This window comes from Sprattus sprattus (assembly GCF_963457725.1).
Source record: "Sprattus sprattus genome assembly, chromosome: 13".
NCBI lineage: Eukaryota > Metazoa > Chordata > Actinopteri > Clupeiformes > Clupeidae > Sprattus > Sprattus sprattus.
Genome location: NC_137911.1, coordinates 25,226,088 through 25,245,129, shown reverse-complemented (window position 1 = coordinate 25,245,129; position 19,042 = coordinate 25,226,088). Strand labels below are relative to the sequence as shown.

General features: G+C 39.9%; 1 protein-coding gene across 1 annotated transcript; it reads right to left on the bottom strand.

Moving 5' to 3' along the window:
• Positions 1-5,064: 5,064 nt before the first annotated feature.
• marc1 (mitochondrial amidoxime reducing component 1) lies at positions 5,065-18,106 on the bottom strand (the record flags this gene model as incomplete). The annotated part of the gene is made up of 13 exons (XM_080850253.1): positions 17,696-18,106; positions 17,276-17,446; positions 16,115-16,280; positions 14,783-14,923; positions 14,446-14,507; positions 14,275-14,346; positions 13,780-13,898; positions 12,693-12,708; positions 7,006-7,168; positions 6,031-6,171; positions 5,754-5,815; positions 5,583-5,654; positions 5,065-5,191 (listed from the first exon to the last, which is right to left on the bottom strand). Exons 1-13 carry the CDS (start codon positions 17,944-17,946, stop codon positions 5,065-5,067), a joined length of 1,563 nt encoding a protein of 520 aa, XP_080706379.1. The 5' UTR covers positions 17,947-18,106.
• Between the last annotated feature and the right edge of the window lie 936 nt (positions 18,107-19,042).

The following is a 19,042-nucleotide window of genomic DNA, read 5'->3' as shown; positions in this document are numbered from 1 at the left end:
AATGTGAGTCGAAGCCACCAACATCTTTTATCTTGGGTTGTGTGAGACGCCAAGTGTGAGTAAATGGCTGGATAACTTCGGTTTTAACCTGAAGGACCCAGTGCTATACTCAAAATGAAAGCAACATTATGTAACAATTTTGCCCTAAAATAACTTTCAAAAATAATTTTGGCGGTATACTGAGAAATTATTTTGAGATTGGTTGTAGTCCCACACCTAAAAACACGTCATGCTGTTTTAGGATAACATCATGGGACCCTGCCTCCATGAAACGGTTTGGCAGATAGTTGTTGACTGTCTTACTCAAATTCTCTATATGTGGATGGGCAAATTACACCTTGTTAATCGTTTGCTTTTCATCTTGAGTTTAGATATTTGTAGGTCTGTTTCTTCCTGACTGTGTACTTAAAATATTGCAAAAAATATAAGCACTGTCAATAAATACATTGTGTTAACTCCAGTGGTTAAACTGTCTTATGCATATGGCATAGCAATCAGATTAATGGGGAAATGCGTTGTAAACACCTGAAATAAGTCATGAGAATTGTATAGATTTCACAAAGCAAGATACTGTATTTAACATGTTAGAGAAGATGTACCTGGCCTGTTTTCTGTCAAGAGCCCTGCCAAATAAATACTTTTCATTTTTTGATTTTTCATTTTGTGCAGTCTTCAAAAGTGACTTGTACTTCATTGCACATGCCATTTTTAACGTGTTGTGTGTCCACTGAAAATAAACAGGACTGCAACAGTTTCTATCAATTTTTTGTTTATTGGCTGTGCAAATGCAAATAATTGTCTTTAGGACAGAAAAGTGGTACTTTAAAAAAATATCAAAACTTAACACACACATAGGAATTAACTACATGCATTACAAACTAAAATAAATGACAAGTGTAAAGTGCAGTGCAGTAAAACAAAGCAAAGCACAGCGCATGGTTACTGCATCCTCTTGGATGCCTCAATCCCAGATTTGCTGCACTGCGAAGGCCTATTGACATCAACTTGAATGACCTGCCCCCTGTAATTTACGCCTGCTTTGTTCTGCACAATTTCTGTGAGGCCAGTAAGGAGACTGTGGATGAACAATCTGTATTGGGAATAATACATGGTGACTGAATCGCAGCCTCTTTCGAAATGACAAGTTTCCTTCTTACAACATTATTTCAGATGGCTGTTGTGGGCTGTTGTTCAGCAGCAGTGTTCTGGACTGGGGTCTTGGCTTTGATCCCGTCTTCACACCATAGGCCAGAGGGCAACCCACAACACCCAAAGGTTGTCTACATCAGGGGCACTGAAAATATACCTGGGGGGGGGGGGCACCTTTGTTTTGACAATGGCTCTTGAAGTGCTTCTCATCGACATGCATTGACAAGTCTCACACTTTACAAACTGTCCTATTGAGATGACGGTTTGGACAGATAATGGCTCTGCAATGGCTCAACCTTTGAGCAACAGTACACACTCCGGTTAATTACGTGACAATTGTTAAGAATGAGTTAGAGACCTTGCCTCAACATGACAACACAGGAGGTGGAAATATATGATGCACTAAGTAATGCTGTCAATCTTTTTTCCCATGGCCCTCACTGTCAGTAAATGGGACAGGATGCTGATGTAGGCTACCCTTGTCTGTCAGCCTCTTGAATTTTCTTGTTTTCAGTTGAGGGCATCTGCAAGACCCTTTACGTGGAGATAATGTTAACAAATGGTTACATACAATTGCAATCACTGTGCAGTGTGTTGTCACACATATATAAAAAAAAGCCTTCTACTTCCTAAATGTCTTGCTACTAATTTCACCTAAAATAAACACTGGAAGATATCTGCATGCCAGAGTACAAGTCGTGTGAAGTAGCCCAGAAATACTAAAATCTTTCTCTTTTCTAATACTGAAGATGTAACCTGCTGCTGTGGTTGCTATGGGTCTTGGAGACGGGCAGGTCGCCGAAGTGTCTAGGTGGTGGGCAGGTGCCTGATTGGCTAATTCTTGATGGCTCCTGAACTCTGAAGCCAATCTTGAAATGGTTTTCTGATTTGCCCATTCTTGGTCATTTTCTGTAACGGATGGATACGTGATTGAATGCAATTACCAAGCTTGTCATAATTGATTGATATCGCACGACGTTGTTTTTTTTTTGTACATTTGCATTGTAACCGAAACATTTGGATAAAACGGGTGAGTAGCCTACACAGCGTTGTGGATTACCAAGAAGACGCAGGCACCATTGCCATTTCCATGGAGTTAATGATATACTTCTCGAAGAGGTGCCAGTAGTGAAACTTTACTTGTGAGACTGGACTGGTCTTTGCTCCTTGTGGGTGTTTTAGAAGGAGAGTGATTTAAGCCTACTTTCAGTTAGACGGAATTGCGACTATAAAGAAAGTTGTGCACTATTTATAAATCCAAAGGCCAAATATTGTCTGCTTCTTCCGCCTCCATTTTATGTTTCCCATTCTCAGGTCGGGGACTTATTTCCGAAAATCTCCGATTACTTATTAGGCATGTGACGGGGAAATGTCCACGATTTTCTACTTTTTTTGAGATAGCCTATACTTACTGTAGGCTATAGGCTACCCCCCTATGTCTCTGCTATGGCTCTGTCTAGTGCAATTACAGCTTCCATCCACTGGGTGAAGACGATTAACTTGTTGCCATATTCAGTAGGCTACCCACATCTCTTAACTTATTTTTGTATCGGTAAAATTTTGGTTTTGGTATAGGCTACTGGACAAAACTTCAGTTTGTCCTTCCGCTGATATCTGATTTAAATTGAATTTGCGCCTCCAAAATATGTAGGAAATAGAAGACCACGACCTAGTATTTCCCCAGGCTTGCACTTCGGTGAGATGCATCTTGTTATACAAGACGTTGTATATATTATCTGTAAACATTAGAAACTATTGTAAACTGTCAAATGTAGATGTACCCGTTTTGTGCACTTCATCCTGGTCACAGGCAGGAACCATCGTTCGGAATTGGATGCGAGGGTTCGTCGGAAGGTTTTAGAGCTGCATCAAACACGGGGCTTTTCCCGTCGTAGTTGTAGTTATTTGGAAATGACATCTTTCAGAATACAAACCTGCGTCTATTTACTCACTATTTAAACAATTTAAACGTTTTTCATAAATGCGATCGTTAGAAACGTCCCAGCCTTTTACAGGCTCGCCTATTAAGACAGTTGCTGGACAGTTGCTGAATGTAAACAACATACTAGCTCGACCGCGATCTGATCCTCATGACAACTTTTAAATGCATAATTAACAGTGTGCTACATGTGTTGATATAGCAATTGTCAGTTATCTGTTAGTGCGTTTAGGTGTACAAATAGAGATGTATCCTTACTTGTATTGTTCTGGGCGATTTACTTTTTTTCTTTAAGCTTTAAGCTAAGATGATCAAATGGGTTGCATTGTGGGTAGTGCATGGCTGATGGTACACTCTTATAATTTTGTGGTCTGTTTAACGTCTTATTTCCAGCACAATATGATTTATGTATGGTCCAGATAACATCCATTAAGTGCTTGTGAATATACGTACAACTAAACACTTCAAGCGGTAAAACAGTCATTGTACCACCATCTGGGTGAAATGTATGGCATTTAGTGTGGTACTCTCGCTTATCTAGAACAACTCATACTTACCTGGCAGGGGAGATACCGTGATCAAGAAGGCGGTTCACCCTTGGCGAGGCTCGGCCATTGCACAACCGGCCGTTGCTGACCCGAGCGAATTTCTCAAATGCAGAAATCTCGACTGCATAATTTGTGGTAGTTGGGGACTGCGTTCGCGCTATCCCCTGACTTTATGGTCAAAGAAAGAAAGTGAGCCACAGGGACAATTATATAAACATTCAAACAGTTTAGATTTCACGAGCAGGTAGCTAGTCTTGCTACTTTATTGATGACAGGCAACAATTATACACAAGAAACGGAAAATACTTAGAAGGCATCTAAACTAAACACAGCAAGTTAACAACCAAGAATCAGAGCAACAACAGATTTCAGCACAGCTGGCTAATAAATGTTAACGTTAGCTAGTTCGTCTTCTCTGATAAGTCCAATTTCACAGTAGGTGCAAGACTCTGTGGCTTATAGGCCTCTCCAGGTCTCCGTCTAACCATCAGACGACCATGTGTTGGGCAAAGCTGAAAATTGGACTCATCAGAGAAGACGAACTAGGAGACCTTCCAGTCCGCTTTGGTTCAATCCTTATGGTCTTTTACAAACCTCAGCCAGGCAAAGTACAACGTTGTCCCCGAAGAAAAACTTGCTTCCTTTTGCTCTGACAATGTTCCCCAACTCTGAGAAGTGTTTTTTCCAGCAGGGCAATGCTCCATGCCACACAGCCAGGCCAGTAAAGGTGTGGATGGAGTATCACCAGATCAGGACCCTGTCATGGCCAGCCCAATTTCGAGACCTGAATCCCATAAAAAAAACTCTGAAATGTGATCAAGAGGAAGATGGATGGTCACAAGCCATGAAAAGAAGCCGAGCTGCTTGAATTCTTGCGCCAGGAGTAGCATAAAGTCACCCAACGGCAATGTGAAAGACTGGTGGAGAGCATGCCAAGACACATGAAAGTTGTGATTTTAAATCAAGGTTATTCCACCAAATATTGATTTCTGAACTCTTCCTAAGTTAAAGCATTAGTATTGTGTAGTTTAAAAATGAATATGAGCTTGTTTTCTTTGCATTATTCGAGATCTGAAGACACTGCATATTTTTTGCTATTTTGACCCATTGTCATTTTTCTGCAAATAAATGATCTAAATGACAATATTTTTATTTGAAATTTGGTAGGAATGTTGCCAGTAGGTTATAGAATAAAACTAAAATGTACATTTTACTTTAACACATACCAATAAATAGTAAAACCAGAGAAACTGATAATTTTGAAGTGGTCTCTTAATTTTTTCCGCGGCTGTATTTACTGAGAAAAATGGTGACGTGTTCAATACTTATTTTACCCGCTGTAAGTGAAAACACAAGGCACATGATAACCATTGACACTGACATGTTCAAAGTAGGACTAATCTAATAGTGCACACATTTATGATTCATTTAGTAGCTTATCTTGTAGACAGGCTCGCCAACATGAAGGATCCCAGTCTGTTTGACAATGTAGTACTGTCCAAACAGAGGTGCTGTTTTATATATACTCTTCTGTGATGGGTCGCACTGACGGTAACTGGAGATGGAAAAAAAAATAAGAAAAAACATGATGTGTGAATGCCACTCCTTTCTATCATTAAGCTGAAAAAGCTAAATACAGTAGTATAGTATATTTTCCATCAGAGAGAGTGACAACAAGGGATTCTTAAAGCATTTTAGCCAGTAAGGCATCCCAGCAAACATATTCCTGAAAACATTCTTTGGCTCTAAAAAACAAATTAGTCCAGAAGGGTCTTTAACTTACTTTGCCTAAAACAGGCAAAACTGCACAGTAACTCATGTCACTAACTATGGGCTTCATCTGTGGCCACCACCAGGATGCTTTTACACATACAGTGGGTGTCATGACACGCACAAAATATACACTTCACTCTAGGCGCATGCCTCTCTAGTCTAGTTTAGTTTACCTTTTGAGTGTGTCCAACGGCTCCTTCCTGGTCATGATTCCAGTTTCAGGGTCCACTGTGGTGAAAATGCACCTGTTTTCAGAGCACGTGCACATGTTTAGTCATGAGTGCAGACAGTCTTTGAACTGTGGCTCAGAAATGAGAGAAAGGCCATACTACTACTCAAGCTACCTTCCACATGCCATGGTCCGCTTTATCCTCACACTCCCAATCTGGAGTTCATCCCAGGAATCCTTAAAAAAAAAAAGTATGGTGATTATGCAGAAAAAATATTTTTTTTTGTATTTTATTTTCACTCAGCAATAAAAAAAATAAAACATTTACACTTTTAAAAACATCCAACACTAAATCAGTAATACTCTAAGACTTACACTTTTAACAACTTTAAACACCTAATCGGTAAAATAATACATGACGTGTCATCCTCAGTGTACACTGGGTGCCATACCTCACAGAAGGCCTCACAGTCAGTAACAACAATGTTGGGACGGAATCGAGACACAGTGACATCCTTATCCAGCCTGCTGCTCAGATCCTTCACAGACGCTTCAGACAGCAGCATCACGGCTGCACCGCCAGGGTATGCCACCTGCATCAATCAGTGTCATTCAGATGAAACATATAGCATATAACAATCTAAATCTAAAATATGTGGTGAAAATGAGTATAGCAATTTAGTATAAATATATAAGAAGTTACCTGCTTTCTGGAAATTTTGCTTTCCAATCTAAATGCAATTTGTTGTTTGATAGCTATATAATCTGGATATAGACAAAGTTACCAACAAAAGTAATTGTGACAATGTTGCTACCAGAATTGACATTCTACATTTATGCGCCAAAACTAGAATTTACCTTTGGTTATTGGACCCAAAAGATCCTTTGACATTACCAAGATCAGCCAATCCAGTTATTGCCAATCTAAGTGTAACATTTAAAGCTCATGTCAGCCAACAACTAAGATAGCCAATGGGTATTCAGCTGGCTGCAATCTGCCACCTCACCACTAGATGACACTAAATCCTGCACACCGCACCTTTAAATAAAAAAGTACTTTGTACTTGATAAGGAAAGCTGATTATTGATTAACTTTACACGATGAAAGAAAGAGCACACTGTGCTCTCTGATAAAGTGCCACCGCAGTTATATGCCTATGGACCCTGGTATGGCAATGGCACGAAGGCGATTCTCCATATTAAAAGTCATTGTAGCGCCCCAATTTTTTTTAAGCTGTTATTTTAAGGTTAAACTGCTTATTCTAACCCTAATCCTGAAGTATAATTGTTGCATACTGGGGCTTTAACTTTACACCATAAAAGAAAGAACACATTGTGCTCTCTGCCACCGTAGGAGCCACCTTTGTACCATTACAGTGCTACGACTTGAAAGGAGTCAGAAGTGATAACTTATATAAAGGGGGCTCAAGCTTGGCAGGAAAGGGTGACTCTACCTTCACACGCTTCCTGGGCTTCATCTCTGGCTCGTAGTGGACCATACGGAAAGTCTTGCCTGCAGCAAGGTAACGCGTGAGCCAGAGAGATACCTCGTCCCCACAGTCTCTCCCTTGGATGTCAGCGCTGAACACCCTGCAGGATAGAAAAGGAGCCCCTGATTCATTCAATCCCCTGATTCTGGTTACTGCTTGAGATGCTCTTCACATAGGTTAGCTGTGAATAGGACAATAAAAATAGATACAAACATGAGATACATACAGTAGGTTAGCTGTGATTTGGAGACTATAAGTAGATACAAACAAAAGATACATAAGTTAGCTGTGAATAGGAGACAATGAGAAGATACAAACATAAGATACATAGGTTAGCTGTAATAGGAGACCTGATGAAATTGTACATCTTACCAAAATAGAAGCTTGCCTCCATGATGTTAAATCTTGGATTGCTAACAACTTCCTGCTCCTCAACTCTGATAAGACTGAGGTTATGCTTGTAGGCCCCGATCAACTGAGAACTACACTATCTACCCACACTCAATGGCTTCCCAACACCCAACACTAACATCAAAAACCTTGGTGTAACTTTCAACCAAGACCTCCTACTTGACTCACACTTAAAACAGATCTCAAAGACATCATGTTTTCATTTACGCAATATTGCCAAAATTAGAAAGGTCCTATCCCTCCAAGAAGATGCAGAAAAACTAATCCACGCATTAATTATTTCCCGCTGCTCTCCTGTCCGGATGCAGCATCAACACAATAAAGAGCCTCCAACTTATACAGAATGCTGCTGCTCGCACACTCACCAGAACTTAAAAATATGAACACATCTCACCGGTACTCGCCTCTTTGCATTGGCTTCCCGTCAAAAGTAGAATCGATTTCAAAGTACTCCTGCTAACATATAAAGCCCTAAACGACCTGGCTCCAAACTACCTCAAGGAATTAGTCGTCCCTTATTGCCCTTGAAGGCTGCGCCGTTCCCAGAGTGCAGGCCTCCTGGTAATTCAAAGAATATCAAAACCCACAATAGGAGGCAGAGCCTTTAGCTACCGAGCCCCCCTCCTCTGTAACAATCTCCCTGCCTCCATCCGAGATGCAGACACCGTGCCTATATTCAAATCAAGGCTAAAGACATTCCTCTTCGTGCATCCTATAGCCAAAAGTAATTGCATCGACAAACCCATCACCTGCTATGCCAGCCACCCAGACATATCCGAACACAAATAATGTTCTACGGCATGTCGTTCAGCATACGGCGCGTGTTGCGACTATCCCCAGCCAAATGGGCACTCTGCCCTGCAACCCTAACAAAGCCTACGACTAACATCTCCACATATACCAAACCAAACAAAATGCTCAATGCCAGTAAAACTAAAACACATGTAAAGACATGCAATACCCCCCTCACCAACAAAACTGGGCTATAGACAGCGTATGTTGTACCGTGGCCAGGAGCCGACTCAATCACTCATGTGCTAGCTCGAAAAAAGAAAGTGTGCTGATAGCTTCTTTTTGAGTGTGGTTTGGGTTGATTGATTTGTCGCTTCCTGTGTACAGCATATGGCGCGTGTTGCGACTGTCACATATACATTATTGCCACCACTGAAATGTTTCTCTGTCTCCCCTACATCCCTTACCCCTGTAACAGTAACCCTATGAGTACAGTAAACTGGTCTTGCCTGTATCATGTATTTACCATCGGATGTCTGTATACATACTATGTCCAGCGACCAAATCCTAGCTGTGTCCAACCCCTGTTGTTTCCCTCCCCCTTCCCACCTTCCTAACTCCACCCGACCGACCTCAAACAGTTGGTTCCCCCCTTATGTGCCGTGGTTCTGCTTAAGGTTTCTTCCTGCCTAACAGGGAGTTTTTTTCTTGCCCCTGTTGCCATTGTGCATGCACTAAGGGGTATTAGGCTCTGGGCTCTGTTAAGCGCCTGGAGGCAATTGTATTGTTATGGCGCTATATAAATAAAATTGAATTGAATTGAATTGAGACTATAAGTAGATAAAAAAAACGTCCAGACATCTGCAATTTTCCAAATTGAGGTAGATGAGCATTTTGCGTCAGGTAATATTAGTTATGGAGAATATATTAAAACTGTAGTGGAGGCTGTGTTCACACTTAATCTCTTAAACTGACCCAATCATATTTTAGCTGCATCAGACCTGGCTCTTAATTGATGTTAGGTGAGGCAAAAGAGATTTTGAGTGATTTTGAAAGGACATCATGGGCCCTTTAGTTTGACGGCGTAAACAGCTGGCGTAAACACACATGCACACACACAAACACACACATTCACACACACACACACACACACACACACATTCACACACGCACACACAGTGTTGGACTACAATGGACATGCTGCAGAGCCAGCGCTAAAGGTGGGGTGAAAAGCACTATGCAGGCAGAAGTTATTTGTCGAATGTTTTGGTTTAAGCCGATCAATTGCATTGTCAAGCAACCCCTTTAAACTGAATTTGTCAGACAAGCTTAAAATGTAATCATTGTTTATTGTATATTTGGATCACCTTGTCAGACATGTTTTTCAATGCCCTACATTGTTATTCTGTTAATCAGGATGTGTGATTTTGAGTCTGTAAAAAAAGCGTTTTGCTCACTTAGATTCCATGAAAATCAGTTATTATACTATACGTTATTTTTGTTGCGATCAATGTAACCCAACTCACATCCATTCTAGACATTTCATTAAGGCAAAACGTCCAAACATGTACAACGTGTGATAAATATTCAATTTAATCATCTTAATTCGTCTGATAGAACACATTCACAACGTCAGAGGTTGATACTGAAATCAAAAATGTATGGCTAAGGCTAGTCTTTGCTGAAAGACAATCTGGCATCTGTTGCTGTTTGACTTGTGAGAGCTGAAGAGGTCAATTTAAATCAAGGCGGTTTCAGCCATCAAGCTAGAGTCATATATATAGGCTATTTGATCCACCTCTTAATACATCTTACCATCTTGAAATTATATATTTTTTTAGTGCTTTGTTTTTAAGCAGACGTAGAGAAAATGCTCTTATTAACAACCTTAACAGCAGACATCCAAGCAGGTCATTGAAACATGAACACAGCTGAGCTGAAACTATGAAATGTAATGTAGTAGCCTATTACTCCTCTAAAGATCAGAAGGGATTATTTTACATGGAATATAAAGAAACTGAGACACTGACTGAATATTAACCGTCTGATTGATAGATTCTAGCTAATCTATCACCTGAGATTACTAATCTTAGGTTGTGTGTTCCATTAGTTCATGAAGATGTTGTTCTAAATCTAACACCAACATATTCATCTTACACACCAGGTTCATGGCCACTGTGAAGACAAATGAATCTCCAACCTTACCTACAGTTAATAATGTTATTGTTAGTCTGAACTCTTAGTTCCTCCATATCAGGGGCGTTAAGGCATAGGTCACCTCCCTCAGCCGTCATTGTCACCAACACCAGGCGAGGCTGCTGTAGCCCAGTCACCATCCGTCCGTCCTCGGTGGTTACGACCCAGTGTCTACAACATCAACAGGGACACTTTGGTATACCCTTAACGCACACCAATCACCTCACATCGTTGTTCACCCAAAACAAACTCGTATGGATGGATGAATATTTAGATGGTTTAATTGACTGAAAATATTTAGAAAATGATTTTAATGACATCGTGATTAAGATTAAGTTGTACAAGTGTTTGTGGCTATTTTTAAATCACTGTTCGATTTAAACTGTGAATGCAAGACTGGTTAACACACCGGTCACGGAGTTTTCCATATTTCAGACCCATTCGCAGACATTCGGCTGTAGCCACCTGCAGTCCTTTCCCGGATTTTAGGGGGTAAAGGACAAGCTGTGAAACAACGCCAACCTGAGTTAACTTTTTCGGTTTCCGTATGTACTTGTACCCGAGCCCCAATCCAAGCAGTGCAACACCCGCCCCGATCGTGTAGAGCACGGCTTTTCTGTTTTGCTCAAACGCTTTTAAAACTGTTTCTTTAAGTTCCATGCTTTAAAATGTGAGATCCTATAACTCCTGAACACGAAGGAGTAACTTTTATTACCGAATGCCCAACTCCGTATAACTGAACAAAATAGGTTGGTCTTGGGTAACCAATGAAATAAAGGATTGCTACATGCCGCCGTTAAAGGCATAGTAGCCTACAATTATTTTGCATTGTCAGCACACTGGTCTTCTGACAGTGAGCAGGTCAATTAGTTTTGGCCAATGTTCAAAATCTATCCCTCCTCGACATAACTACCATTAAACCGTTAAGTAATTTACGTCCTCATCACATTGTGACCTTACTGCTATGCTGAGATGCATATTGAATGCATGATTGTTGTTCATGTTGTTGAGTGATAAAGACTGTGTTGTGCTCTAAGTACTTAAAATCACCTAATACCATGAATTCAATACAATGCAATAAACCTAGCAAAGAGCATTTTTTTTTAATTCCTTGGCAGGAGATCCTCAGGGTGGATGAATTTGCGAATCTTAAATATGAGAGTACAAAGTGAGAATTGCAATGAATATAAATATCACTTTTTGCTTCAACATGATAATGAAACTTTGACACCTCAAGGTAGGAGGTGCTCCGATTCCAGTTGTTACTACATTTCAACCTGCCTGAAAACCTGGAGTGACAGCAGACAGCACTGCATGGATCCACGAAAATACACAGAGGGGAAATAGAAAAGAGAGATATTTGAGTATTTGAGAGAGATACTCAAAAGACCATAGGAGCACAGTTCTGTTGTGTAGAAAACGTATCAGCTAAGAACCACATGTATGACCTTACCTGAATGACAACAGATTAGTGTTGGACCTGTCTGTTTGTTTACATGTTCATGGCAGAAATTCATCTCAGGATTTAAGAAGAGAGTTTGGATTGGTGCTGTGAAGACAGAGGGAGCCTGGAAATGGGTAGATGGCAAAGTCCTGGGTAATGCAGGGTAAGATCACTGGAACTCACTCCTCAAAGATATTGAATTGCTGTATACTGTTAAGATCTCCAGTCATGTTGTGTAATTTCATTTACATTTTTTATTCTGAAACCTTAAGCATAAGCAGCCTAACAAAACATGAAATAAACAGCATATACCTGTCTAATTTCAGGTCCTGGGATGAGGGTGAACCAAATGACGTGGGAGGAGAAGACTGTGTAGAGGTCCAACTTCAGGGTGGCCCTTGGGGAAACTGTAATGACGTCACTTGCAGTGCGGAGAAAATATATACTTGTGAAAAAGCGATGCGATTTCAATTAAAAACATCTGTGTCTTCCCACAGGATAATTTTAGTTTTCACAGAGTTTGATAGCTCAGGAAACGTTAATGTGATCTCATTGTTGTTTAATGTGAGATATTAGTCCTTAGGAGAAACAGTTTGAGACAGAAATGAGATGAGGCTTTTTATTGTATCCACCATAATTGACAAAAAGATCCTCTAGCTACCCTTCTCCAAAACCTCTTTGAACAGTCTTCTTGTCATAGGCTAGTTAAATGCACTTAATTGTGAAAATGTGTGCCTCATGCCCAACCTCAAGGATGGCCTGAGAGAGAAACAGAGGAGGTTATATTGAAAAATGATAAATTATATTAAATATTTGGTAAAAATAGAGCATGATTTGTGACCCTGTCAAGATCTCTCCTGTAACACCAAAGGAGAAATTTGGTCCATATAGAAATCTGAGGAGCAGGGGATTTAAGCTTTAATCTCCCTTTTCATCTCATTGCTGTCTAGGACTAAACTCAGGAGAAAATAAGTAGATCTCTGTTTAGATTGTGTTGTCTTAATGGTTTTTAATTGCACCAGGATTTCTGTAATTGACATAGTCTTTGTCATGTTGGGACATAGCCTTGGTCTTTGATCAACCAAAGAGGACACATGTAACTCCTATGCTGGTCACCCTATACTGGCTCCCTATAGCTGCTTAAATTCAATTTAAATCCCTCACTCTCTGCCGTCAGCAGTACGGCAATCTAGAGTATAGTCTAGATGAGGCCTTCTGTGAGGTATGGCACCCAGTGTACACTGAGGATGACACGTCATATAATATTTTACCGATTAGGTGTTTAAAGTTGTTAAAAGTGTAAGTCTTAGAGTATTACTGATTTAGTGTTTGATGTTGTTAATAGTGTAAATGTTAGAACAATTTCTTGATTTTTTTTTTTATTGCTGAGTGAAAATAGAATACATTTCATCTAGAGTATAGTCATTCCTAATGAATGGGAAAGGTTTTAAGCAAAAGAGTTTAATTTTGGCCATTAGATTCATTCAGAGGACATCTTACAGATAGTGAGATGTTATGGGTATCTAGTAACTGAGGGATTAATAGTTTAGGGTTGAACTGTCCCTTTATTTAGATGAAGCTCACCCAAAAATACATTACAGAGGAAAATGCATTGTGCCCTTGGATAACACAATCAAGTAATCAGCAACTAACTTGCTGTGGGAAATAATTTAGTTTATGTTCTTTCTCTTTGCAAGAAAGAAAATGATAGCATGCTCTACAATGTGCTAGTACCCATGAAAACTCTTAGACAGAGTGGTCATTAGTGAACAACTTGATTAAACTAAATTAAATCACCCTCATCAGGTCATCAGAGTCAATAAGTCATACAGTAAGTGAAAACACAAGGCACATGATTACTATTGACACTGACATGTTCAAAGTAGGACTAATCTAATAGTGTACACATTTATGATTATTTTAGTAGCTTATCTTGTAGACAGGCTCGCCAACATGAAGGATCCCAGTCTGTTTGACGATGTAGTACTGTCCAAACAGAGGTGCTGTTTTATATATATTCTTCTGTGAGGGGTCGCACTGACGGTAACTGGAGATGAAAAAAAAATGATGTGTGAATGCCACTCTTTCTATCATTAAGCTGAAAAAAACAGTAGTATAGTATATTTTCCATCAGAGAGTGTGACAACAAGGGATTCTTGAAGCATTTTAGCCAGTAAGGTATCCCAGCAAACATATTCCTGAAAACATTATTTGGCTCTACAAAACAAATTAGTCCAGAAGGTTCTTTAACTTACTTTGCCTAAAACAGGCAAAACTTCTGTGCGACAGCACAGTAACTCATGTCACTAACTATGGGATTCATCTGTGGCCAATGGTGACCCACCACCAGGATGCTTTTACACATACAGTAGGTGTCATGACATGCACAAAATATACTACAGGCACATGCCTCTCTTGTTTACCTTTTGAGTGTGTCCAACGGCTCCTTCCTGTTGATGATTCCAGTTTCAGGGTCCACTGTGGTGAAAATGCACCTGTTTTCAGAGCACGTGCACATGTTTAGTCATGAGTGCAGACAGTCTTTGAAGTGTGGCTGAGAAATGAGAGAAAGGCCATACTACTACTCAAGCTACCTTCCACATGCCATGACCCGCTTTATCCTCACACTCCCAATCTGGAGTTCATCCCAGGAATCCTAAAAAAAAAAAATGCAGATTATGCAGAAAACATTTTTTGTTTTTTTTATTCTATTTTCACTCAGCAATAAAAAAAAAATCAAGAATTTGTTCTAACATTTACACTATTAACAACATCAAACACTAAATCAGTAATACTCTAAGACTTACACTTTTAACAACATCAAACACTAAATCAGTAATACTCTAAGACTTACACTTTTAACAACATTAAACACCTAATCGGTAAAATATTACATGACGTGTCATCCTCATTGTACACTGGGTGCCATACCTCACAGAAGGCCTCACAGTCAGTAACAACAATGTTGGGACGGAATCGAGACACAGTGACATCCTTATCCAGCCTGCTGCTCAGATCCTTCACAGACGCTTCAGACAGCAGCATCACGGCTGCAGTGTCAGGATATGCCACCTGGTGGTGGTGAAAATGAGTATAGCAATATGGTATGAAGATCGAAATGACGATACAGTCTTCAAGTTAAGCATCTAAGCAAGTTAAGTCATCTTCCACGTAGGCCGCCATGTTGCGTCGCCATGTTTCTACAGTAACCCAGAATGGACTACACTGGTTCTCTCACTGGCTTTCATGTATTTACATTGTTCAAGTGGCAGCTTGAATTTGGAGGTGACAGTCAAAGGAAAATTAAGAAGAGTCAGTGGTTGCTGGTGCTAGCTGACCATTTTGTGTAGTGAAGTTTGAGAGCCCAAAGTTTTCACGTATTTAGCACAAGAAAATGGAAGGGAGCATGAATCCTCATTGTCAAAGAAATTAAGTTTTGTGGCCTTTAACAGATGGAATCGCTAATAAAGGACAAATGTTTTCAGATTAATGTTGAAGTTGCCTGCAGGAAATTTAGCCTACCAATCTAAATGCAATTTGTTGTTTGATAGCTATAGCTATAATCTGGATATAGACATAGTTACCAACAAAAGTAATTGTGACAATGTTGCTACCAGAATTGACATTCTACATTTATGCGCCCAAACTAGAATTTACCTTTGGTAATTGGACCCAAAAGATCCTTTGACATTACCAAGATCAGCCTACAGCTGCTAAAAGTTATTACCAATATAAGTGTTACATTTAAAGCTCACGTCAGCCAACAACTAAAATAGCCAATGTTCACAATTTACAATTAATGGACCCATAGTTTTACAGACTAAATAAAAATAACTAAATCCAATTTATCTCAAGTAAACTCATCACTTGACACACAATGGCTACTTGATGCAGTCGTAGAAGATAATATAAATTTGGAAGTACCTACTGGCACCTGATGGACACCGTATATTCTCCTACACACTTGGAAACAAAGGGGTATGGGAAGGGTATGCAGCTGGTTGCAATCTGCCTCCTCACCACTAGATGACACTAAATCCTACACACTGCACCTTTAAAATAAAAAGTACTTTGTACTTGATAAGGAAAGGTGATTATTGTTTAACTTTCCACCATAAAAGAAAGAGCGCACTGTGCTCTCTGATAATGTGCCACCGCAGGAGCCACCTTTGTACCATAACAGTGCTACGACTTGAAAGGAGTCAGAAGTAATAACCTATATAAGTTATAAGATGTTAAAAGGGGGCTCAAGCTTGGCTCTACCTCCTCATCTGCAGGGAAGGGTGACTCGATCTTCACACTCATCCTGGGCTTCATCTCTGGCTCGTAGTGGACCATACGGAAAGTCTTGCCTGCAGCAAGGTAACGCGTGAGCCAGCGAGATACCTCGTCCCCACAGTCTCTCCCTTGGATGTCAGCGCTGAACACCCTGGAGGATAGAAAATGAACCCTGATTCATTCAATCCCCTGATTCTGGTTACTGCTTGAGATGCTCTTCACATAGGTTAGCTGTGATTTGGAGACTATAAGTAGATATAAACATATGATGAATATATAGCATTGTAAAGCAACCCCTTTAAACTGAATTTGTCAGACAAGCTTAAAAAGTAATCATTGTTTATTGTTTATTTGGATCCCCTTGTGATTTTGAGTCTGTAAAAAAAGTGTTTTGCTCACTTAGATTCCACGACAAGCTATATGTTATTTTTGTTTGCGAACCCAACTCACATCCATTCTAGAAATTTCATTAAGCCTAGAACGTAAAACGTCGAAACATGCAAAACATGTAATACATATTCAATTGAATCATCTAAATTCATCTGATGGAACACATTCACAACTTCAGATGTTGTTATTGAAATCAAAAATGTATGGCAAAGGCTAGTCTTTGCTGAAAGACAATCTGGCATCTGCTGATGTGTGACTTGTGAGAGCTGAAGAGGTCAATTGAAATCAAGGCCGTTTCAGCCATCAAGCTAGAGTCCTATGTATTTCATACACCTCTTAATACATCTCAATACTTCTTGCCATCTTGAAATAATGTGTTTTTTAGTGCTTTGTTTTTAAATGCTCTAATTAACAACCTTAACAGCAGACATCCAAGCAGGTCAATGAAACATGAACACACCTGAGCTGAAAATATGAAATGTAATGCAGTAGCCTATTACTCCTCTAAAGATCAGAAGGGATTATTTTACATGGAATATAAAGAAACTGAGACACTGACTGAATATTAACCCTCTGGCAGCGTTCTTACTTGGCACTGATTAATAGATTCTAGCTAATGTATCACCTGAGATTACAAGCTTCGGTTGTGTGTTCCATTAGTTTATGAAGTATGTTGTTCTAAATCTAATACCAACATATTCATCTTACACACCAGGTTCATGGCCACTGTGAATACAAATGAATCTCCAACCTTACCTACAGTTCATAATGTTATTGTGAGGCTGACCCAGAGGAACTCTTAGTTCCTCCATATCAGGGGCGTTAAGGCATAGGTCACCTCCCTCAGCCGTCATTGTCAACAACACCAGGCGAGGCTCCTGTCGCCCAGTCACCATCTGTCCGTCCTCGGTGGTTACGAGCCAGTGCCTATAACATCAACAGGGGAACTTAAATGGTATACCAATAGTACCATTAACGCACACCAATCACCTCACACCTTTGTTCACTGAAACAAACTCATATGGATGAATATTTAGATGGATCAGTTGGCTGTTATAAAATATTCAGAAAATGGTTTTAATGACATCGTGATTAAGATTAAGTTTTACAAGTGTTCGTGGCTATTTTGAAATCCCTGTTGGATTTAAACTGTAATTGCAAAACTGGTTAACACACCGGTCACGGAGTTCTCCATATTTCAGACCCATTCGCAGACATTCTGCTGTAGCCACTTGTAGTCCTTTCCCGGATTTTAGGGGGTGAAGGATAAGCTGTGAAACAACGCCAACCTGAGTTAACTTTTTCGGTTTCCGTATGTACTTGTATCCGAGACCCAATCCAAGTAGTGCAACACCCGCCCCGATCGTGTAGAGCACGGCTTTTCTGTTTTGCTCAAAGGCCTTTAACACTGTTTCTTTGAGTTCCATGCTTTAAAATGTGAGATCCTATAGCTCCTGAACTCTAAGGAGTAACTTTGTTTTAACCAAATGCCCAACTCCGTATAACTGAACAAAATGGGTTGATCTTGGGTAACCAATGAAATAAAGGATTGTTACATGGCGCCGCCGTTAAAGGCATAGTACAATTATTTTTGCATTCTCAGCTCACAGGTCTTCTGACAGTGAGCAGGTAAATTAGTTTTTAGGTGGTGGGCTGGACCATAGATATCTTAGATAAAGGCTAGATGGATTATGGCGGACTCTTGAATGTCCGCACAGGAGGCCATTTTGAGGACAGTATGCTTCCGGTAGGGATCAGTGGTACGTTAGGTAACGTCAGTGATCTTCACAGTCGTTTACACTCTTATCTCGCGGAAATTTTGACGGATTTACATATGACTTGATTTACAATCGTCATTACCTTGGTAATAATTCTGGATGCTTGAACATGTTGAAATGTGCAGCTTAATTGTGTATCACGGCTATTGTGTATCAGTCTTTTTACATCAATTGGCGAGTAATTGTTCTTTCTTTTCAATATAACTTAAGTTGCACATAATAAAGCTGAAGTTGCACATGATTTCCAATCGGGTTGGTTTGTTAAACATCTTACATTATGATTTCGACAGGAAATTGCTGACTATTGCCAATGAAGATGCCAGAATTTTGTACAACCTGCTCTATTGAACACTCCCTTGAAACGAGACCTGTCAGAGACCTGTCAATGTTATTTTCATATGAAAACCCATGTTTATAATTCTTCATAAGTATGAAGTGCCATAAGAAATATCTTACGTTTATAACAAACCAACCCGTTTGAAAATCGGTTGAAAATTGAGCAAGTTCTGGTTACTTAAAAAGTACCACTACCAACACAATGTTAAGGGGGAGTGAGCTATACTGTCCTCAAAATGGCCGAAATGTGCGGACATTCGGCTCCGTCGGCCAGAAACGCAGGCAGGATATCTAGCCTTTATCTAAGATATCTATGGGCTGGACCCCCGAATTGTGCATTTAATACTTACCGTCCAGCTGTGAAGCCCATTTTTTAAGGATGGATTCATAAAAATACACCAAACTGTAT